This window comes from Cheilinus undulatus, linkage group 14 (assembly GCF_018320785.1).
Source record: "Cheilinus undulatus linkage group 14, ASM1832078v1, whole genome shotgun sequence".
NCBI classification, from domain to species: domain Eukaryota; kingdom Metazoa; phylum Chordata; class Actinopteri; order Labriformes; family Labridae; genus Cheilinus; species Cheilinus undulatus.
The window spans coordinates 13,628,833-13,653,576 of record NC_054878.1 but is presented as its reverse complement, the minus strand read 5'-3'; the positions used below and the strand labels follow the sequence as shown (position 1 = coordinate 13,653,576).

General features: G+C 39.6%; 1 protein-coding gene across 2 annotated transcripts in view; it reads right to left on the bottom strand.

Moving 5' to 3' along the window:
• ches1 (checkpoint suppressor 1) overlaps window positions 1-24,744 on the bottom strand; it is a 132,047-nt gene that overhangs the window by 56,093 nt on the left and 51,210 nt on the right. For both annotated transcript variants that reach the window (XM_041804457.1, XM_041804458.1), the window contains exon 2: window positions 17,402-18,001. In XM_041804457.1, coding sequence (XP_041660391.1) covers window positions 17,402-17,983 — 582 coding nt within the window. In that variant the 5' untranslated portion in view covers window positions 17,984-18,001. The remainder of the gene's footprint in view (window positions 1-17,401; window positions 18,002-24,744) is intronic.

The window sequence follows — 24,744 nt, the reverse complement described above, 5'->3', positions numbered from 1 at the left end:
AGATTTCAGCGTCGTCAGTGGGTGTGTCAACAGAAAACTCAGGGGGTTGATGCCAGTTGTCAATGTCTCTTGGTTACTAATGGAGCATTTCAGTATTACTGAAGCGTAGTGATGGTGGTTGCCATATTAGAAATGCTTTCTCCATTTAACTTTCAGTAAAAAAAACAGTACAAGGAAAAGAGGTGAAGCTGAGGTAGGCCATTGGCCTCCTAGCAAAAAGCTCACTCAGATTAGCCACAGGTGCTATTATGAATAACTCAGACTCTTCGTAAACCAAAACAGATGAGCTAGAACCAAACATTGTGTACTGACAAAGACAGATGCTATTCAAACTGAATTCTTTTTTTAAACTAGGTTGTAAAAATGTTTATTGCTACTGTAACGGTGTAGCCAGCCTCAAGTGGACACTTAAATAATTGTAGCTTTTTGCACTTCTACATGACTAAAAAGGCGTACGCCCGCAAATATCAAAATGTAATAAATGACACTGACATTTTGTCTTCTAATTCTGCCTGTTTTTCCTGTTTGAAAATATTGAGCTTATCTAAGCTAACGGTCTAATGGCTGTTTTAGATAAAGTGACAAGTGAGTGATAATGATGGTTTTCTCATCTCTCTGGGAAAAAAAATCATATTTCATTTAATGCTGAGCTTCTCCATCGAGGCTAACAATATTTTATGTTTATCTTACTCCCAACAAATCCCATCAAATACCAGCAAAACAAACAAACAAACTCTACAAACAGAGAGTGTCTCTGCACACATGGACTAATATATCCTCTTCCTTGGTGGCATAGAGCTCATAGGCCAAAAACTATTAAAACACATCACCAAGGGTCACTTTTTTAATGTAAGCCATGATCTAGATCTCAACAAGGTTGTTCAGTGTAGTTTGTTTTCAAAGTTAACCACACAAACACAGTTCTGGTGCTGAAAATACTGACTACAGTGCCAATGGATGGAAATAGTCACCACAAACATGCTATTTCCTCCAGTTTAAACAAGGTTTGGTGTAACCAGAGCATCAATTTTGGGGAGAGTACTTTAACTGTTTTTTAAAGGGGATTTGACATTTGTGACCTTTCTTCTTTTTCTTGCAAACTCTTTTTATATTTTTAAAAGGAAACTTAGGGTTAAAGTTCATTATGCTGACCATATACCACAAAATATTTTGAATAGGGGAAATTGGCCATCTCCAGTGGAAAAAATATGAGTTTGTTTTCAACTCAGTGATGAAACAAGATTAAAAAAAGTCTTATAGAGTGCATGGAGCTGAAACACTCTGCAGAGATACAGGCAGGCCATCAGCATAAGAGGCTTTGTTGTTTAGTGCATTTGTATGTGCAATATGACTTAACCTATGCCACGTATCTGAAGCATTAGCACTGCAAACATTTTTTGATGGACATCCAATGTGAAAGCATTAACCCTGGATGTGTTTAAGCCCCATTAATCTGAGATACATGCATCTATCTTTACTTACCGTACATATACTGATAAATATCGGATTAACGACAAAGTAAAGTGTACAACAATTATTATATTCACGCCTGATTAAGATATTCAGCACAGAAACAATACAGGGTCTGTTTTACAGAAATGAAGCAGAGGATGCAAAAGTACGAACACTGAGAGAAACACAGCTTTTGAAGAGGACAGAGGGGGAAAAGACAGAGAGAAAAAAGAAGAAGAGGGGGATTTTTCTACTGATGAAGTTTCTTGATACAGGCCAGTTTTGTTCTTTCTGAGGGCTACTTGGCAACAAAGAGGAGACGAGACAAAAGGGCTCTGTTTGTGGGTTAAGTTTTATGTTGGTTGAACTTGATACATTGAAAGACTGCGCTTCAGTTTGTGGTAGTGTTGTCGAGGTTAGTCCACTAAATGATTAAAGTCATCAGCCTTAGAAGTCAGCAGCAATATACAGTAAATCCAATTAAATAATAACATGTAATGTAACTAAGTAACTGCATAAATATTCGCCTCCTTCATGTCAGTATATAGATCACCTTTGGCTGCAATCACAGCACTGAGTCTGGTTGGATAGGTCTCAATCAGGCTTGCGCATCTGGATTGGGCGTGAACATCCCTTTTCAAGTCCAGCCACAAATTCTTTATTGAGTTGAGGTTTGAGCTGGTGTCTCTAAACCATTTCTGTGTAGCTTTGGCTGTATGGCTTTGTCTTACTGAAAAATAAATCTTCTCCAAAGCCATAGCTCTCTTGCAGACTGAATAAGATTGTTCTTCTGGTTTTTCCAAACTTTTGCTGCATTCATTTTACCCTCTAACTCTACCAGCCTTCCAGGGGTGGGAAGCATCTCCACAGCATGATGCTGCCATCACTGTGCTTCACATTGGGGATGGTGTTTGTGGTGATGTGGTGAACACAGGATCTTGTCTGATGGCCACAAAGCACCACTGTGGTCTCATCAGACCAAAGAACTTTCTTCCACTTGGCCATGGAGTCTCCCACATCTGTGTCTGTACCTTCCAGACACTGATGTATTTATACTACAGTCACTTGAGGACGCATTCATTGCACTCAGGTGATCCCCATTTCACTGATCATCAGACTACTGGCACCAATTGGCTGGAAATCTATTGATTTAGGTCAATCACTTTAAAGGGGGAGAAAATGTAATTACTTATTTTACATGACATATTTTTGATTGTGTGATTGGCACTACTTTGTAGAAATCTGATTTCACTTTGACAAAAGATGGTTGGAATTTTTTTTTGTCAAAAAGCCAAATCATATTGACCATGATGATGGACTTAAAAGTCAATAAAAGAGTAAATCATCCAAGGGGGTGAATACTTTTTATGGAAGCTGTAACTAACTGGTCAGAAGTTCTGTAAATTCAAGCCCATAATCCTGGTTTGATTTCTCTGTCTAAACTCTAATGAAACCACCCACGGTTGGAGGCCACTGTGGCTCTAAATAATGGCTACAGCCAAGCTCTACTACCTGGATGTAAACAAGCACAGGGATCATATAGCATCATTAGCATCTCATAGAAACAGAGCAGTTCTGCAGCATTTTGGACTAGAAAATGAAAAGAAAGTTGTATGTAGACTGTGTCAGACTCATGGATTAGGTCAATCAAAGCAAAGAGTTAACACCTTTAGTCACCTTAACCTGCAAGGAGGATCTAAAGCAGAGAGTGCTAGCGTTGCTAATGTTAGCCACACTCTGCAAACCAATTCAGCGTTGTTTACCCACAGACACAGCGATTCTTTGCTAAAATAAACTTAACTTTGTTTTCTGAGTGATTTCTCATTTTAGACCTTTCAAATTTAGAGAAAGTCCCTTGTTGATCTCTTTTTTGTATTTTTTTTTAACCATTCTGAGGCAATCCATTCAGCTCCAGCCCCCCGCGACACCTAAAGGGATAAGCGATGTAGATAATAGATGGATAATGCATTCTATTGCATAAACTTTCACAAGCCAGTCAGAGAAATAAGTCTCTTAGGTACTTTGAAGGTAAACTTTGAAGGTTATTTGCAGACCCAGTTTTCAAATGCCACTTTCTACTGCTTTTAAAAGTAGTCCATCAAGGTCATAGTATGTCAAATTAATCCCTCATAGCAGCATCATATTTACATCTTCAAAAGTTATCCAAGGACACAACCAGGAACCAATCTTAAATGCTCTCTCTAGATTTCACTGAACAAATGTGACACCAAAGACGGCAAATCTCTTTCTCTTCATGACTCAGAGTGACTAACATGTCATTATCATCTTTCATAGCCTTGTTAAGTTGATGTGGCTGACATACTAGCATGTAATTGAATGTCTGAACATACAGTGATGTTCATTTGAAGCATTTGGAGCATTTGTTCATGTCTGTTGTTGGACCGGTTTAAAGCACCAGTTGGGTTTGTTTTGACTTTGTTGGTTCCCAGCGAGGATGAAGAAGTAGTCTCTCTGCTGTTTTTATTCATTACAAACGTAAAATAAAGTGGATCAAAAGCTTGTTAGCATTTCATCAGATACCCTGTAGTAGCATTTTTAGGTGTAATTAAATAATAACATCACATACAGTGGTATTTTTTAGGCTGATGATGTTGTTTACTCAATAAAAACTACAGACAGGAGCTTTTAGTCACTATTGCCACATTATAGAGAGGTCTCAAGGTCTCTCAAGGTCTATCTAAATACTTTGCCCTGTTTACCAACTTTTCACCAACTTTCCTATCTTCTTTAAAATGTTTGGCAGCAAGCATTCAGTGTTTCATCAGAACTTTCCTCAGGAAAAAACCTCCCTGGAGGTGAAATTTCAAAACCAAGGTGCAAAGAGGCTACAAACAGAGAGAGACAGAAGAGGCAAAATTCTTACTTCTCCATCTTTATTTGTCAGCCTCCTTTATAATATACTTGGGGGAAAAAACTGTTCCCTCAAAATATTGATAACCACAGCTTTAAAAAAAAACAAAACATTAGAAACCCCTCAGTTCGGGCAAATTCTGAATGTCTTTAGTGCAGTGAGATTGCAACTGGATAACTTTATAGTTTATTCTGCTTTATCACAAATAAGTGGATTTAGTAAGAATAAAGACCGTAAAATCTGAAACATAAGTTGTGTGGGTATTTGAAACACAGTGTTTGGGGTCTCCCAGAGGAATAAGGTTTTAAGCCGTCCTCCTGCACAATAATTTCCCTGGTGTTCAGTAAAGCTCACACTGTGTAGTTTCTCTGCAGCTGTGTAGCTCTTTTAGTCCCATCTGTTTTCGCCATGTGGAGTTTGCATCCTGCTAGCCAGGATGGTTGCGCTTTCAGTCGATACTAACAATGAAAAATGTGAAGTACGGACCTACAGACTGTGGCTGTGTAGACTAGAGTCACGCTGCCCGCTCCTGTCGGTCACTTATTTTGATTAATTTGGAAGTCTTTACAATCAAAGCACCAGTCCATAAGTTTTAGCCAACAGTAAACCACTGTTTTCTTTAAAAGCAGGGTTCTAAAGGCGGTCAGCCTGGTCCACGTCATTATATCACAGCACATGCTGCACAGCTGAGTAACAATATCAATGAATAAACTATTTATAGACTGCGTAAAAATGCAGGGAAAAGTTTACATATAGACTTTATTTAGGCATAGAAACAATATGAATATTCTTCATATTGAGTAGATGCGTCTCCCCACCACCCACTGCTTGGTGCTTGACACCAGAAGCAAGAGCTTGCTCAGAGCTAACCTCCTTCATCAAGTAAGAAAAAAAAGAAAAAAAAAAAGTATATGTACTTTAAGGCATCTGTGGCCTCCCTCATATTCTACAAAGATGATTTCAGAGTGTCTTCTTTTGTGCTCTCAAAACAGAGCTGCTACTACGGCAGCTAAGACATACAAAACAGCTCAAAACATGTCTGCTGCATCCGTGGTGGAAACAAGAGCAGGGCCGTAAAGTGCTGCGGCATGGTGTGTCCAGGCGTGCCCAGCTGCTGCTGCTGGTCTGTAGCCTGATTTATGCTTCTACGTCGCGTCAACAGCGTAGCTACACGTAGCCCTCTGACGCAGACCCCTACGCCGTAGCCTGACGCGCACCTCCAAAAAATCCTAACTACGGCGACGTGGACCGCAAGGGCTGTGATTGGTCCACTCAAAACGTCATTTCTTCATCCACGTCCCTTAGTGGGCGAACTAGTGTGGTAAATTCACCCGTTCTCAGCCTCGACTCGTTTAGTGGTTGTACAGGCCACCTTCGCAAACATCTTCCCTGTCGCCTGTGCTTCAACATTTGCAACAAAAGAATGTGTTTGTCGATATCGATGAGCTCCAACTCCAACACACTCGCTCCACCTCGGTCGCCATGACCGGAAGATAAACAAGGATTCGGGTGTGAAACCACACACACACACACAGACACACCCCCTAGTGACATGGCGGTGAATTACTGAGCGACGCGTTCCCTTGACACAGAACTTTGAATGGTCAATGATGGTGTCGCGTTGACGGCATACCTACGCCGTTGACGCAACACAGAAGCATAAATCAGGCTTAAGTTTGTACACTGAAAATACAGAGATGACCAACTGGACGTATGTCAGATGGTGTCCGTGTGTTTTGGCAACCAGTGGAATTTTTCAAAAGTAATTTATTTGCCTTTCTCTGTTCTTCTTTATGAAATAGCAGATGGCAGGGTCCGTGGAAGGTGATCCTGGTGTATCAATAAAATGCTTATTCTAAGGTAACAAAAAAAAATGAAGAATTAAATAGTTTCATGTGCTTAAACCCTAATTTAAACATACTTACAGATCAGTGGTTCCCAATTTGTTTTTAATACATCTATATAACTACCTGTTTTTGTCATGGTACCTGCAGGAGTGGGTACACTCTTCATTCATATCCCATATTTATTAAGCAACCCATCCAGCAAAGGATGCACAACATACGCTAGATTGTTGTTGCATCTTTACTACAAGAATCTAAGCCTTTGATATTTCCACACTCCCCACCATCTTCTGCTGCTTGACTTTAGGTAGTAAGGGTCATTCTGAAATGATAAGGAGGAAAGCTGATAGAAAGTAGCACCATCAGCTCCATTTACTTTGCAAAATATCAAAAAGAACCTCAAGGTATGGCCCCAGTCTACTCAGTGTCTCATCAGTTTATCCTGACCCAACCAGCCAACCAACCAGTGAGGGTAATTAACAGGTTTTACCCAACTAGAGGCAAAGTGAGGTGGGTCATGCCTTCCCAATTCTAGGAAAAATATGCAGCATTCCACTGCATGATGGGCAGGTATACTCCATGGAGACTAAAAGAGAAGTGGCTATGCTCCGTATGCCTGCGTATACCTTGCACTACACCACTGATATCAGCTAAGATATTGTTACACATGTTAAATAGGCTTTTTTTGCATGGATGTGAACATTGCATCCCATTACATCTGGCTAGATCTTACGAGGAAACAGTTTGAAAATCACTGCTACAAATTTGTTTTTAAGAAGCATAGTTTGAGGAAGTCATATGCCATCTGATCCCAATAATCACCTTCCAGCTTCTGCAGCCAATCACAGGTCTTTCTTCAAACACATTGGCGTCTTTAAATATGACATACTTATCATGAATCCCAGCTTGCATTCATGCTGATGCACCACACTGCTCCTACTGGCAAAAATTCACCTCCTCCACCCCAGCCTCCTCCTTTATAGCATTAAGCTGTTGCACCCTCATATATTCATTCATTCATTCATATTCATGCTACTATGGATTAACTGCTTTTGATCTAATTGTATTGTATTAGACTGCATCTATCAGCTTAAGCGTGACTATAATTAAATCATATCAACTGAGATTTTTTAAAAATGAATTTGGGCAGGCAGATCTCGCTTTCTCTGCCACCATTACAAGGGGATCTTTAGTCAGACAAATTTGGTGACGTTACTGCTTTATTGTCATTTTAAAGGCTTAAACAGACAAATCTCACTCCACTCTTAATGCTTCGAATAAAAGCATCGAGGAATCATGATGCTCTCCTCTGAACAGGGCAAGGCGAAGGTAGAGGTGACACACTTAAGTGCAGCTCAGAGAGATTTCATAGAGACTTTTAGATGACAAAACTGCCTGTTGTCTGCTGAGATTTCATAAGAGGCTTTGGGAAATATAGAACTGTAAGTGTGTGCTGTTACAACACTGATCTCCTGCACTGATCCACAAGTCTGAGGGCAACACCACTTGTCATTAAGTCATGTCATTCAGCACAGTGAGGAATCCTGTTAGTAAACAATGCCATGGCAACCGTGGGAGTCACACTGTCTCACGCTCTCTCTCACAAGTCTCACACACCTCAAACACACACATAGAGCGGCAGGCTTACTCCATACAAGCCCCCGTCTTCTCATCTGCCTGGATATGACCCAGAAATACAGTCACTGGAACAAATAGGCCACTGTCATATTAATCTCCACCTCTGTAAATTGATGGAAATATGATTTGGTAAGCTATGTCTCTCTGCTTCCTCTCCGTCTCCGAGCGTCTATCCCTCACAGCGTTAGCCTGACCTCCCCTCTAACAAATCCCTTTCTTCTCTCTCCACGGCGAGCAGTGAGTAAAACATAATGCAACATAAAGAGGGAAATATCTCAGACCCTGTAATTGCAAGTTCTATTCAAAAAGATATAAACAGGTGAAGAAAAAGGCAAAGCAGGGAGGAAAAAAAAAAGGAGAATTCACATTTAGATATTCTCACTGAGAGGCTTTTGAATGGCAGAGTCGGACTAAAATTACAGAGATTGTGTAATTGCAGCTTCAGATAAAGCTCGGCACTTGGCAGGTAGAGTAGGAGTCTGCAGAGATGTGCCCTCATTTCTACACCGACACTGTGCTCGCCTGTGTGAGTGGCTCTTTTTAATGCATTCATGCGTGCACGCTTGTTTGTTGGTGTGTTAGACAAGCGTGTGTGAGCACGTGAAAGAGGGGAATAGGTTTGAAGGGTTAATTAGTGTGCTGTCTTAAACAGTGTGCAGCGACAGGGAGACAAGACAGGCTGTCCTTGCCAAAATCACCTCTACACATGCTGCTCCACGCACGCACACGTACAGCAGGGGAGAAAGGGGTAAGATGAGCTGGTGGGGACGTTGACCCACCCCCTGTATCTAGGCAACTGTGCATACATTTTGTCATGTGACCATGAGTTCAAGGAGTATCCATCATTACTATCCTGCTGTGTTGGAAAGCAGCACATGGGAGAAGTAGTACAGACTTTGTTAAACCAAAAAAAATGCTTTTTGCCTTTCAAAGTAAATTTCCAACACATCAGGCTTAATGACTGTTCTATCAAATCAAATTCATCCAAATCTAAAACATATCATCCATTTTGACTTTTTACTAACTCCAAGTAAATAACATACTACTGAATAGTCCTAACTACTGACATTATTTTTCAAAATGGTAGCTATGGTGCAAAATGAGGCATTGAGTTTATTATTCACCTAGTAACATTACTATTGCAACATTCACATCTAACTCTGTACTTACTATGAGCAAATCAGGCTTTTGACATCTTGAAATGAGATGCTTACCTGGACTTATCAGTGAATGTTGCATGCTACGCATGTGGTGTTGGACAATTTAGTAATATTGCAATTGCAGTTATAATATTATACATTAATGTATCATGAGTGATACCAGATGCTCTCTGGGTTATGCTGCGTTCGATTGTACTCGGAACTCGGATAAATCTGACGTCCGAATCGGAAAAGTGCCATTGAACGGCCCTTGAGCTCGGGACTACGACTCAGGAATTCGGGTAGGATCCCAGCAGCCCGAGTCGGTCGGAATGATGTAGCAAAATGGCGCTGCACACCGCAAGACTCCTTTCTCCTCAACTTTTACTTTTATGTGTCGTCTAATTTAGTATTTGTGTTTCTACAGTACAGGCCTCTGCACAGCTCGCTTTGATGCCCGTATAAGTTCAATGATGCATGCAGGATTCCCCTCGCTGGTGCGTTCAAGTCATACTTTCAGCATATGTTTCTCTTTCTCTCTGTCCCTCAAGTAGCTAATATATTTCCTCAACAGTAATTTTTGATCCTTGAAAAACATCAAAACAAAAATCAGCTTACTGCGGCCGGCCATGTTTTCTGAGCTTATGCAATGAAACGCATTCACCTCGGAAGTCGGAATTTCCGACCCGGATCTTTCCAAGTCCTGAGTACAATCGAATGCAGCATAAGTCAAGCAGCATGCTTTGACTTTCCAGGGAGCACATGGTTACCACCTCCATATGGATAGATATATTGATGACAATGCATACTGAATACAATAAAATTGGTTCAGAAGTAATTAATCCATAGCAGCATGAATCTGAATGAGGGTGCAACAAGCTTTATGCTGTAATGGAGGAGGCTGGGGTGGAGGAGGTGAAGCTTTGACAGCAGCAGTGTGGTGTATCAGTATTAATGCAGGCAAGGATTAGTGAGAAGTATGTCATATTTCAACGGACCACTGTGTTGAGAGAAAGATCTGTGATTGGCTGTAAGAGCTTGGAGGAGATAAGTGAAATTGCCTGGCTGTTAGCTGATCAAGATTAGGCTTATGACTACTTCATTCATCAAGAAAAATGCAGAAAATGGTGATAGTTTTCTATTACAAGTCTTCTTTAAAAGTAACTTAATACTACACAAAAATACATTTTTTTTCCTTTTAGAAAATTAAGGTACTTCTACAAAGTGCAATAGTGGAACTGTTGTAAACTAAATGGCCTTTCTGCAGGCATTTTTCTAAACAAAAGTACACATTAATACATAAATAAATGCAGCCTTTTAGCCTTCCAGCCTGACATCGTGATTGTAATTGCAATTAAATTAATTGTGCAGCATTAGTTACATGTACTGAGTTCTTTCTTCTTTGAGTAAGTCAAATATACTTCTAAAAGTTTTATCAGGTTTCTTAAAATCAAGTTTTTAAGACAAATTTTGCAGGTTAATGACCAGAAAAAGCAAACTGATTCCCCAAATCGTTTTTTAAGTGCACAGATACTGTTCACAAATCACAACTTTTCCTTTGTCTTCTGTAAGTGCATTAGATATTTTAAAAACTGCCATTTCATAGTTGGAACAATCAGATGAAGGGGTCTGGAGGTCTTGTCCCAGAATATTTAAACACCAAACATTTATTTTCTTGCATTCTAATGCTTTTTAACGGAACCATTTTACTTACTTTTTGCACAAGTAGCCTGTTCATATGCATTTTTATATGCAAGTTTCTTTGGCCTTGTTTATAAACTGCCAAAATAAGAAAATATAGATATAACACAGGATATGATCAATTTCTGAGGCACATGGCCATGCAGTAATTAGTGACTATATTTAATTTAAACATAATCTTGATTTTTATTTATAATTGGGTCAGGAAAATATTAACTCGAGAAGCGGTGATGTCAGGGTCACACTTGATTCGCCTGCTGAGATCATGCTGCCGGATGGATTTAGGCTGAAGAAATACATGGAAATCAGTGGTTAAACTGTTGAAAAGATTTTCTAACAATGATCTTACCTGCCTTCCTCTGTGAAAAGACGCTGGTATGATAGAGTTTAACTTGTGATTCCGTTATCCTGACACTTTTTAGATCAAAATACTGCTAAACAGCGCCGTCTCTAGGACATGCTATCGGTGCTAAAGCAGTTAGCAGTTATTTATTGTGGTGGGTGGCTGTGTTACAGTTTAGGTAGTGTTTAACCTGGATTGTGGGCCAAAACTGCAAAAAGTGAACGTTAACAAATAGTTTAACCACTGTGCCGATGACTAAGGGATTTGAATTTAAAAGTTTAGCAAGCAATTTGCGTGCTGTCTTAGTTTGCATCCAGGTGAAGATTCTACCTCAGCCTCAACTGCAAAGAAGGAGCATCAGTTCAAATTCCCCCTGCAACCTCTATGACTGGAATAATGAATGACTGTTTTGATTGCTCAGTGGTCTTGAAACTAAACGGTGATTTGTTCTGACAAGTCAATAACTGTGAAAGTACTTGTTAATGCATTTATGCTGAAGTTTAAACTTAAAAGTCAGTGTGTGAACCTGGGGCAAGTTGAGCCAGAGGAACACGTGTTTTTGGGAGGTCATATCATCAGACAGCTTTGTTATATATTAATGCTGATAATTTCATTTGATAGCAGAGATCTTGAAATAAAGCTTCATGTTTTCTTTCTACTCCTGTCTCATTGCTCCTGACCTTGAGGAAGGCATAAGTAAAAACCGGCTCGTCTTACCCATGTCTCCCCTGTGTGCATACAACACAATGCGAAGACTCCACTCATTCTCCCCCACTCAGCACCTCAGTGCCCATCTGACGCCCATACACACATCCTTTCAAACACACACGCCTAAGTCAGTAAAGCCAAATCAGTTTTCCCGTTGCTACAGCAACAGCATACTTTTATGTCAACTGCAACCCAGTTACTATGGAGATATGTATACAAGAGAAACTCTGCGCCGTTGTAGTCAAGGGCCAGATGACAGCATAGCGTGAGGGCGTGTGCACAAGCACAGGCACACTAAACATATCCTCTTCATCCTTCATCCATTTTGTTCCTCAACACAAACACGAGGGTTCAGGTTCACACGCTGGTCAAGGAAAGAGCTCCCACATCCTCCACGATAATCTAAGCAGCTAAACACACGCATTGATCTTCGCTGTTTGTCCCCCACCCCCAACGCCCCGGGGCCAGATGAAATCTAAAGTCTGCTGGCATCTGTGTTATTAAATCCTCCAGTATTAATTTAGCACTAATTGAGTGAGGGATTCATTCCCCGTTTACCCGGAGTCTTTAATGGAGTGAAATCTGGATAGGAAAGCCGGTATAAAAGACTGTATCAAGACTTAAATCAAAAGCGAAACGCTCTTCCCACTGGGGGAGCACAGAGCGTCTGAGTGAAAGAGAACTATGAAAGCAGAGATCATCAACTATTGATAAGCCTGAATCTGGTACAGCTGTAGACAAAATACAGACTATGTTTGACTTCAAGTTGGATATGCCTGCAAACCACTGATAACTGCCTGGCTGTGAAATAAGTTATAACAACACATGATAGAGAGGATAATAGGCTGAGTATTTACCTTGTAGCTTGAGTTATTTTAGAAAACGTGCGGTTAGAATATTATTTATAAGAGGGGATTTAAAAGCACCTGCAATTAAATGAAACGGGGCCAGGGTAATTCCTGAGTCTGTGTTCGATAAAGGATTGTCTGGGAGGATATTATAGGAAGTAATCATATGGATGATCAGACCCTTTGTTGACCTTGGCTTAATCATACCAGAGACAGGATTTTGACTGGGTTTTACTTTTGAATTCTCTTTCAAGTCAATTTCAAAGAATCCAAGTTTATCTGAAATCACTGGCTCATATTTTTTACTCTGCTTAAGCCTCCTACAGAGATAATTAGAGACTTTGCTGAATAATAATTCTCAAAAATAATGTTGACATCAATTATTTATAACAGAGACTCTTTGACAGGGCCTGGTTTGACTGATGTTAGCCTAAGAGATTGATTATAAACCACGGTCAGTTTCCAAAATGACAGCTGACTGATACTGATGCCAATATTTTTTCATTACTTCTTTAGGTTAACATCATGAAAACAGATCAGTTTGTCCAACAGGCCACATCTTCCGCCCCAAGATAAATATCCTCTCTAAATCTGCCATACTGTGTGCTAAATATCAGCATAAAATTGATATAGCACAACTGGTTCACATCTGCAACTGACATTGGCTCATGCCCGCATTATTTGCCAATAGCTGATGTTTGTCTAAGAGGCCAATTTTGGATGATTCCAATGTTAAAGGGACAATGTGTAGAATTTGGCATTTTAGCGACATCTAGCGTTCAGATTTCAGAATGAGCCGATCTGTTACCAAAACGTCACATCACTAGGCGACGAGAGCATGTGAAGACCAAAAAGGATCGTGAGCCGGACATCATTTACAGCAGTGACGAGGTGAGGGTTTATTCATTCGTTTTTGTAACCATTATTTTTATAGATTATAGGTCAGTCTTCTTCTCCACCTGCCTTCCAGGTAGCTTTCAGGACCGGCGGGCAGGTTCGTATTTAAAAATCGCGTTTCGCTCTTTCTGTCCCCAAAACGTTGCCGTAGACAACATGGCGGTTCAATATGGCAGCCTCCGTGGGGGCGACCCGCGGTAATGTAAATTTATAAAGCTTTTTTCTAATTTTGTAAAAAGAAAACGAAAGTTTAAAGGGGATGATTGTGCACTTATTTTAACATACTTCACATAGATATATAAACATTATATCCCATGTACACTGTTTCTGTTTGGCGAAATGCAGCCAAATTCTACACATTGTACCTTTAAGTCAATGCATCTAGTTAGCCTGTTAAGCTAAGCTTCTTCACTCTTACCTCTGTGAGCACTTACAGCTCAGTAAGAAAATTATAGCCAGGTGACTTAGATATAAGGTTATTAGTTATTTTAATAGATACATTTAAAAAGCTGTGTATTTTTGAGCACTCACAAATAGTCACCCAAATGAAAACAAGCTTAAAAAAGAACCTGACCTCTTTATGGTCACTTTCACTTCCATAAGCATGTAGTTTAACTATTATAACCTAATGAATAGGATAAAAGCTTGATATCTACTAAAAAACAAAACAAAACATGTAGCCTTGCATTTTTCACAGTCAAAGGTGGTATCCAAATTGACTGATGGTTTAATTTAGGCTAACGTAGAAGGGTAATGTCAAATACAGAAAGAAACTCGTCTTCTCCTCTATAACTTTCACTTCCACAAGCACATAGTTTAACAATTATGGTCTATTGTCTTGGATAAAAGCTTGATTATATTCTCAAACATAGAAAAAAAAAATTGCAAAAAGCATTGTATTTTTGACAGCCAAAGACAGTCTAATTAACATAACAAGCTTACATTTAATACAAGAGGAAGCCTGTCTTCTCTACTTATGTTTCACTTTCATGAGCAACAGTACTGTAAATGTTTAAGTCTAATGACTTGGTCAAAGCCAAATAATTTCTCAAAAAAACACAAAAACTGAAAATAGTCAAAGAGAGTCTCCAGATTGACTGCTGGTTTAATTTTGGCTAACACAACAGGCTAACATTAAATACAGAAAGAAACTCGTCTTCTCTAATGTCACTTTCATTTCCACAAGGACATAATTTAGAAATAATGGCCTTATGACCTGGATACAAGCTTAATAATGTCTAAAAAATAAGACACAAATAAGGACTAGCCTTGTATTTTTGACAGTATTTCCAAATTGACTGCTGGTTCAGTTTTTGGCTAACGCAACAGGCTAATGATAAAGGTAACATTAAAAAAAACCTGTCTTAACTAGTGTCACTTTCCCTTCCATATGCATGTAGTTTAGTAGCTTTTATTATTGCACAAAACAAACAAACAAATCAGAAAGAGCCTTGTGTTTTGATAGTCAATGATAGTCTTCAAATTGGCTGCTGGTTAAGTTTTAGCTAACGCAACAGGCTAACGACAGATACAGGAAGAAACTCATCTTCAATTCTCACTTTCACTTCCACAAGGACACAGTTTAAAAATCATAGCCTAATGACTTAAATAAAAGCTTGATAACGTATAAAAATAAGCCTTGTATTTTGAAAGTCAAAGATAGTCTACAAAATTAACTGCTGGTTAAATTTCGGCTAACGTATCAGGCTAATGATAAATACAGGAAGAGTCGTGTTTTCTCTATTTCTGTGACTGCATACATACAGTGTAGTGTAAAAATACAGCCTTGTGACTTGGATAAAAGCAGAATAAAATTCCTCAAAGCACAAACAAATTAAAAGTATCCCTGTATTTCTCTAAATTGACTGCTACTTTGACATTAGATAACATAATGAGCTAGGCTAATGTTATAAAGGGGAGGAAACCCCTTCTTTCTCCACTTTCACTTTCATGAGCAAACGCTGTACAAAATCATAGCCTAATGATTCACTTAAAGGCTTTATGTTACTTAAATGAATATGCTAAAAGTAGCCTCGTATTTCTGAGCGGTCGGGCAGTTTTTAAAATTAACTGCTTGTTCTAATCTTAGCAATGTAGCAGGCTAATACTGAGGGAAACGTGTTTTTCAACTTTGTCTAATAAGCCATATTCTTCCTGTTTTAACATCTTAACAACATAAAAACCCTTAAATACATGAAGTATTTTTTTCATGAAAGGTAGCATTAAATCTGTCTGATAGGCATTAATTATGAACAGTAAAAAAGCCCCAAATTTAAATACAAGCCCAATAAATAAGGCCAAAAATATTTTTACATCAATATCAAAGGAGGACTGCTGTTTAGTTTTCCTTTCAAAGACAGCTGCTCTGAATGCTGCTGAGGTTATTAAAATATACAGGGAAATATCATGAAGATCATCAACTTTCTCCTTGTTTAAAGTTTGGATTATTTAAATGTGAGCCCTTCAGTTCTTATGTACGAAATTACCATGGTGCCTATTTGTGTGATAAGAATACACAAGAAACTAGAAGTTTAAAAGGTTGACCATAGAAGTGAAAAAAATGCACTGCAGAACAGTGAATTCCTTTTGTTTTTTGAATACATATATTAAGTGTAAAAGTATGTTGTTGAAAATAAAAGGGCATAAATTTGGAAATAAGGATGGACTGACAGATTTCAGCAGATTTGAGTGGACTCACCCATGTTCTGTAAATTTAACCTACGTATTTCTTCATGTGGATAAATAAGAAATGAAAAAGGACCAGCAAAAAAATTGAAAAATTGTGTATATTGTGAAAATGCCTTTTTGAATTAAAATCAAGGGTGAAGATGAGGGGCCTTGCTCAAATAAAATCAAGAGACTGTATCTTTGAATTTTATGCTATGATTTGTTGGTCAAGGCTCAACTGCTGTGCATTAACTTTGCGAAGACTTTATAGGACATATGAGCTTACACAAGATTGTTTATCTGCAGATAGTCTTTTTCTTTCTGGTGTTTCTGTTTTCAGCAAGGCAAATTCTTTTGTAATCTTTTTTTTTTTTTTTACCTGATTTATTTCTTTAAAAATTTTATCTCTGGCCAAAGGCACAAAAATCAGAAAGCTTGTAAGCAGAAAAATGGCACTACTTAGAGTGAATAAATATATGACCAGATTAATACTTTTGACAACAGGAGATAAAACTTTAGATTCAAGCCACTTCAGATGCTGTTTACAATTTCAATCATTTCTGTTACATGCACCATAAACATGATTCTTTTTAAACCTTTTTTTTTTTGTTGACTGCTGACCCTATCCTAAAAGCTTTATTGTTTTTTTATTTTTTTATTTTTACGTTTCTTCAATAGTTCTGCAGGAGTCAGATACAATGTTGAATGACCACAAGCACTTGTGCCAAACCCTTAAATTAGGAATTAGCTAATGCAAATTTTTCAACTTTCCAGGTAAGGCTTAAACCCAAATACTCCTTGCCCATAAAACATACCCCTGCAACTACTTTTTGCATGTTGAAATTTTGGAGAAGGACGTCCCAATTCTTGTGAGAACAGAGGGGTAGGATGAAGTAGTAGGCCTACATAGCCCCTGAGAGACCCACTCCAAACTTAGTGTAGTGAATATCCCAGAACCTTGTGAATCAGCAAGACTTGAAAATTACGGCATCAATCTAATAGCAGAATTTAAGGTTGTTTCAGTGCACTGTTGTCCTATTGACTGATTGATGATGTGTGAGGAGGGTGAAGGGTCGTCCTATGTCACAGAGAAAGATTTTCCCACCACCCCTTGTAACTCTGTTTCAAGAAGCACTCAGCATCAAGGACTGGGGTTGAAGTTAGAAATGGGACTGAGCCTTGGGCTTAAAAAGGACTGTAAAACAATAAGCCATGTTTTTGAATATTCCAGTGAAAAGTGGTTCATAGTAACGTTACCCTGAGTGTGAGAAAAACAACGTTGTTGTCTTTACCTGGCTCCGGTCTTTATCCACCTTCTTGAAGCACTTGTTGAGCGACAGATTGTGGCGTACTGAGTTCTTCCAGCCTGTCGGGGCGCTTGCAAAATAAGGGAAGTGCTCCAGAATCCAGCCGTAGATATCCTTCACTGGCAGTCGCTTGTTCGGTGCATCCTCAATAGCCATGAAGATTAGGCAGCTGAAGGAGTACGGCGGTTTTCTATTGGCCCCTCCGGCCAAGTCGTACGCTGAGTGTGCATCCCCGAGAAGGGGGTCGTCCGGAGAGGGAGACGAGGAAGAGGGCGAGCGAGGGTGCTGACCGTCGGGGTCCTGCAAGGGGGAGACGCTACGAAGCCCGGAGTGGCTGAAGCTGTTGAGGAGGTCGGTGCTCTCGTGGAGCCATGAGAGACTGGTGAGCTCTTCATCCTCAGCCTTGGAGAAGGAGGCGGAAAGAGACAGGGAGAGGTCAGCGGCCTCGGCCTCCGATGCTGCTGTGGCGGCGTCTCCCTGTCTGTACGGTGGGCTCATACCCTGCGAGGCACTGGCTCCACTACTGGGGCTCTGGGCCTTCTTACTGGGGGGCATGGTGGGTCCCATCCAGCCCAGGGCTCACTCCTGGAGAGAGAGAAGAAAAAGAAAAAAATCAGTTGGCTTCTCACATGAAGCTTGACACTAGAAAGGCCAGAGAGGTCATTGTGACAGCTAGATTACATACTTTGTCATCTCTGATGATAGATACCTAATACAAACAGAAATACATTTATTATGGTAGGATATCTTTTTATCAAATTAAATAACAAAACAATGTACATTTGAAGTATTCCAAAGCAAACTGTACTCATTCCTTATAAAACACCTTTATAGTTATTTCACCTTACACTCTCAGAACACGAAAATAACAACTTCTTGTATTTTAATTTTGCTGATGAAACATTTAATAACTTTAATGGATTCAATTTTGATTCCTTTTTATAGAAAAATAATAATACACAAGTATCATAAACTATAGAAAATATATTCAGGGACACAGTTTTTGTCCTGATCACTGGAAAATTTGGGCGTGACATTTTCGATAAATACCGCAGAGCTCTTACAACCTACCTGTCACCAATTTCACCAATATTTTCACTCTAAAAGAGACAATTGTTCATTTATTTGTGACCAAAATGCTGCTATTAGTATAAGATAATCTAGAAAAATTGAGTTTTACTACAATGAAGCTTCACTCAGGAGAAATGTTACAAGTTAAGCTACAGCAACACAGCAAAAGAAGCTTGCTATATCAAAGTGTATTTTCATTTTTATTGTTATTATTTTCTATGATCCCCTTTTATATTTGAAAAACAATGTCAAAGTATTACACACAAACCATTGATTGAAATTTTATTCTGGGGGCACAATTTTTGTTGTGATATCCAGAAAGTTTGGGCTTGACATTTCCGATAAATACAGCAGAGCTCTTAACACCTACTGTCATCAGTTTCACCAATATTTTCACTCTAACAGACACATTTTTTTTTGTTAATTAAATGTTGCTATTAGTATGAGATAATCCAGAAAATTGAGTTTCACTACAATAAAGCTTCACTCAGGAGAAAGCTTAAAGCAACATAGCAAAAGAAGCTTGCTACATCAAAACCTATATTCGGTTTTAATGTTGATATCAATTTTTTTATTATCTTTTATTATTTTTTATTATATCAAACTGATTTGTTGTTTTATGTCAGTGCTAATGTTTCATGCTTGGTTGGAATTCTCTGTACTAAAGTTATGAGCTTTAATTTGTTAATTATGGGGTAAATTTGTTTTGCCGTACCATGTCAAAATGCTAAGTCACCTGTTAAAACAGTGGTATTGTCCCCTGAAATTCAAACCAGCCCTTGATCAGCACCACAGTGTAGCACATTTATCCTGACTAATAAAAGCCTAAAACCTCCTCAGCATGCTTTTATTAAACTACTAAACTATTAAACAACTAAATTTGTCCAATAGCATTTCTGCCATTGCAGAAAAAATGTCACCAATCATTAATGATGCCAAGTTGCCAACACAAACACAGTTTGTGCTGCGGCCCACCAGCAAATGTATTTTTGTAGGACATTGAGAAACTTAAATATTGACACATCTTTTATGAAAATGTTATATTCTTGTTTTATTAAGTCTGTTTAAACCTTCTCTTTTATCTGCTGGTTTGAGTCCTTCACCCTTAAAAATGAGAAAAGGTTCAACGGTGTTGTCAAAATGTGTCTTAAAATTTCTGGGACAAATTTTAAAGAGCTCTCTTTCTTTCTCAGGGGCCCCATTAGCACTAGCATGAGCTATTCTCTCTGGTGTCCAACACATACAGTCATACATACCTATACACAATGCAACACATGCAAACAAACATGGTGAATAAAACACATAGAAGAGAAACCAAATGGCCATCCAATAAAGAAACATGCAAAAACACAAAATCATAATCTCACATCTTTAACTCCTGTCATACTTAATGTCTTTCTACAATAGATATTTTGTGACATGCATGCACATATACATACCACACTGTAATAACCTAACATAACTGGATGGCCTATTACTCTGTGTTCACACTAAGGATGTTCCTAAGCATCTATTTCCCTTTACAGCGAAAAGCTCACTTAAATTTTGTTCAACCGACTACTCTGATGAGGAGAAAATCCCTAGAAGACAGTCAATTTCCTCACAGGGTCATTGCCTAATCTATTCTCTACTGCGTGGCTAACATTAAAAGCTAGCTCCGCCAGCTGTTGTTCCTCTTTGCACGATTACTATCATGCTTTAAAATGTGGCCTCTTTACACTTTGGAAGAGTAGTTACACGTGAGCTCAACCCTCGAAAGCCTACGTACTGCTTTATTTCCATTTACTACTTTAAAAAACTGTCATACGGTGCTGTTCCTACTACACGCTAACTGCTATGCCACAACTGAGCTTCTCATATTTACATCTGGTGAAGTGCCAGACAGGAAGGCAACAGCCATCAACTGAAGCTGTAGCGCCCTCTAGTGGTAGTAGGTTCATTAAAGTTTAAAAGATCATTATAGACCAGAATTTTAAGCCTATGTTTGTAAAAAATGATAGGTAATTAGTTTAACTGATTCATAAATCTCACACTGGCTAATTTGGTAAACAAATTTAACCATTAACTGCACATCCCTAGTTACACAAAATAATTCAAAGGAAAAAGAGGTGTTAATTCATTTCATACTTTGCCAAACATTCTGATATTGCTATTTTACTCAGATAAATTAATTTATTGTCTCCTTCGTTTCAAGAACCAGAGCCAGAAGGAAGGCCAAAGCCATCCTTGCTTACCAGTCTCCCCATACTCCTTGTCTTGGGAATACAGGCTGCTGCTATCTGGTTGCAGGTACATAGTATGCAGAAGAAAAAGACACGTGTTTATCTATTCCTGTTTCTTTTGGCCTCATAAATGACTTGATTTGATTGGTTCTTATAAACCACAGTGGCCTACATCTGCATGTTTTTTTTGAAATTGTGTATGGTGTGTTTTGATTTATTCTCTGCTGGCTCAGGGATCATAAAGTTTACCTTAACCCGTTTAAGTGCAGCAAAGTCTGTGCAGTCTCTTTAATGGAAGTGATCATATTTTCTTTGCCTTTTGAGCAATTTGATAAATGGACATTTTAATTTAAAATACACTTTTAGAAAAAAGTCAGGTACCAACAGCATTGTAACCTTTGATTCAGCAGAGTTATACAAATGTGAAAACAGTCAAAATGACTGCCATGTTCTCTGTCGTGTTAAAGGCCAAAGGGTGGAGACACGCAACAAGATTTTAACCACACTCCCAATTAGACTGTTACATCAGAGGGGAAAAGTATACACCATCATTTTGCTCTGGGGCTTTCTATCCCATCCTGACTGGGATGGCAAATTTAGTGCTTCATTGGCTGAGGAAATCTTGCCTTGTACAACCACCCTCTAATTACTAGTGTACCAGAGGAGTATTGACATTACATGGGGTTGCTGTCATAAAATACTGTTAAAGGTCTGATAGCTGGGTCAAAGCCGTGATCTCCGCTGCAGGAGAAATTTCATTGTCAAGCTTGGAGGAAATGAATTAGAGCAGAATAAACTTTAACTGCTGGATTTTACAGCATCACAAACAATTAAATGTCCGATGATCAGACTTAGTTCCACAGCAGGGTATCTGAAACCGCAGCTGATCAAGATTGGGACATTCGCCAAGGGAAAAAAAGGAAAACAAATTAGAGTGTGAGTTCAAATCCGCCCCTATTCTAATCAGACCATTACTCCCCTGAAATAAGAGCAATGCTGTGCTCGTTAGACGCAGGCAGAGTGTGTGTAATTGAAGGGGACTGTGGCGGAGTATCACACAGCACAATCAGAAGGCTCACATGCGGGCCTTTGATTGTCCTCTCGCGCAGACAGCTGTGGGAAGTAATCTGCTGCACTCGCCCTGTGAACACGTTTCAGAGCCTGCACACAAATACAGCATCCCCACACTCACAGACACAGACAGATGCAAGAGGGAGAGAGGAAATTTGCACGCACACGCACTAAGTAAAACACACATGAGAGCACCATTAGGACATGGGGATTAAGTCCAGATATGTTCCGGCTGGCCCTTGTGTAGTGCGATCACTCTCTAATCCAAGGTGATCATCTGCCGATCTGTCCCCTCACTCTGCACGATTGACTGACAGCTGTCACCCATGGCAACCCGCTGTGGCGTGACAACTGTCACTTCGCTACAGCTCCAGCCGATGTGTCGCCATGGCAACAGAGCAAAACAACTCCTCTCTCGTTCTCTTCTTCTTCTTTTGTCTGTTGCTCTTCCCATACCCATCCGCCCCCTCCTCCTCCTCCTCCTTTTTTTTCCCCACTTTTTCCACCAGTGCTGATAACTCTGTTTAACAGTGTTGATAGGCTGTAGTGGAAGGACCGAGCTAAATATAGAATGAGACGTATAGTGAGAGTCGGCCAGCCTACAGTCACCCCTGCTGCTCCATCCGTGCATGGCGCAGGGAAATGCAAGCTGGATGTCTTTGATCTACTCTCCACTTCTTCTTCTTCTTCTTTCTCTTCTCACACTTTCTGACAGCCCGCACGCTCATTCAACAAGCTGTACCTGTCTGAGCTACAGCGTTGTTGCACCAATATTGACATTGAGCGTAATGAATTCAAATTGCTCCGGCGACGATAACGCCGCTGCTGAAAATAGTCAGTGCAGAATCAAAGGGATGGGCGAGGTGGAGAGGGTGTTTGACAGGCTTTTTCAAGGTGTGGGTATCAATGTACGCATTTGACAGGCTTGTCATGATGTGCATGTTCGTCTCAAGAAGATAGGGAGGGCATCATTGTGGCATTGTTCCTGCTAGGACAATGGACAACACAGTATTAGACAGATTTAACATGAACTGTTCTTTCCTGCAGACCAAGCCTGTATGTTAGGATAAAATTAGACAATGCATGAATCAACATGGATTACATACACTATGTGAACAAAAGTATTTGGCCACACCTGTTAATTATTAAATTCAGATGTATGAAGCCATGAAGTCTCCAAATGGGTCTGTGATGGATGCCGCCTTTGCAATAAGATAGTTTGTGAAATGTCATCCCTACTGGATATTCCACAGTCAACTGTAAGTGATATTATTAGAAAGAGGAAGAGTTTAGGAACAACAGCAACTCAGCCACAAAGTGGAAGACAATGTAAAATCACAAAGCGGGGTCAATGACTGCTTAGGCGCATGGTGTGTAAAAGTCTCTGCTGACTTCATAGCTGAAGAGTTCTGAACTTCAACTTGCATTAGGGTAAGCATAAAAACTACAACGGCAGCTTCATGAATTGGTTTCCATGGCGGATCAGCTGCAAACCTCACGTCACCAAGTCCAGTACCAAGATTTGGACAGAGTGGTGTAAAGCACACCGACACTTGACTGTGGAGCAGTGGAAACGTTCTGTGAAGAGGTGAAGCGCAAGCTTGGGTTTTGTGGATGCCTGACTGCACTATGCCAACTGGGAAGTTTGGTGAAGGAGGGATAATGGTATGGGGCTGTTTTTCAGGATTGCGGCCCCCTCATGTCCAGAGTAGTGAAATCTTAATTCTTCAGCAAGCCAAGACATTTTGGACAATGCTATGCTTCGAGTGTTGTGGCGAAAGTTTGGAGAAGGCCCTTTTCTATTCCAAAATGACTGTGCCCCAGTGCACAATGCAAGGACTATAAAGACACGGTTTGATGAGTTTAGTGTCAGAGAACTCAGGTGGCATCACAAGGCCATGACCTCAACCCCCCTGAGCACCTTTGGGTTGACTGGAATGAAGATTACAAGCCAGGCCATGAAGTCCAACATCAGTGCCTGACCTCATATATGCTCCACAGAATGAACTCCCACAAAAAACACTCCAAACTCTTGTGGAAAGCCTTCCAAGAAGAGTGCAAAACAGGGGCCAACTCCATATTAAAGTACATGTATTTGAATACAATGTCTTGGCAGTCCCTGCTGGTGTAATGGTCAGGTCGCCATATACTTTTGTACATGTGTATCTTTAATTTATCTGCTTCCATCACAGTTGTAAATTGACTGATTTGTTTAACTAACAGCTGTGTGAGCAGCCATTATGACAACAACACAGTTCTGCCAAACAGTTGTGGTGTAAACATCAATATAAAAGTCAGTAACAAGTGACACAGACTAAAGTGCAAAAACAATGGCAAAAAAAAAACAAAAAACAAATCTGTGGCTTTACTACTCTGTATTCCAATAATTCAGACTAAGTCATTGTAAGAAATATCATGTGTAAACACGTGGATTGCGCCTTTTAGAAGCTGCAAGGAGCAGAATCAAGCCAGGACAAAAGACTCTTAGGGAAGCTTTCACTATCCCACTTCTCCACAACAGCAGGAGGACTGAACAAGTGGATCTATCACCAAAGACTTACAGCTACTTTCAGAGGTGGACAACAATGGTTTTAGAAGGTTAAAGCCAAAGTATAAGTTTATATTTTTAAGCCTAATGCACACCTACAGCACTTTTTTTTTGCACATATGTGACCGAAGCCAGATAAAGTTCCTGCAAGTCGGTATTCCGGTGGTTGAGAAAAATGGATACAAAGTCGTTTTCTTCAAAATGATCATTTTTTTCTCATTTTATACAACAAGCCTCAAGATGCACCCTGCAGCCAAGAAAAGTAGAAGAGACATGAAGAAGCAACAAGAATTATCAACAGACTTCGGACAACTTCAAGATCACTCGACAGTGAAAGTTTGATGAAGGCGGATTTCCTATGGGAATATTCTGATGAGTGTCACCAGTCCGATTCAGAAGCTTGGTTTGGGTGGACT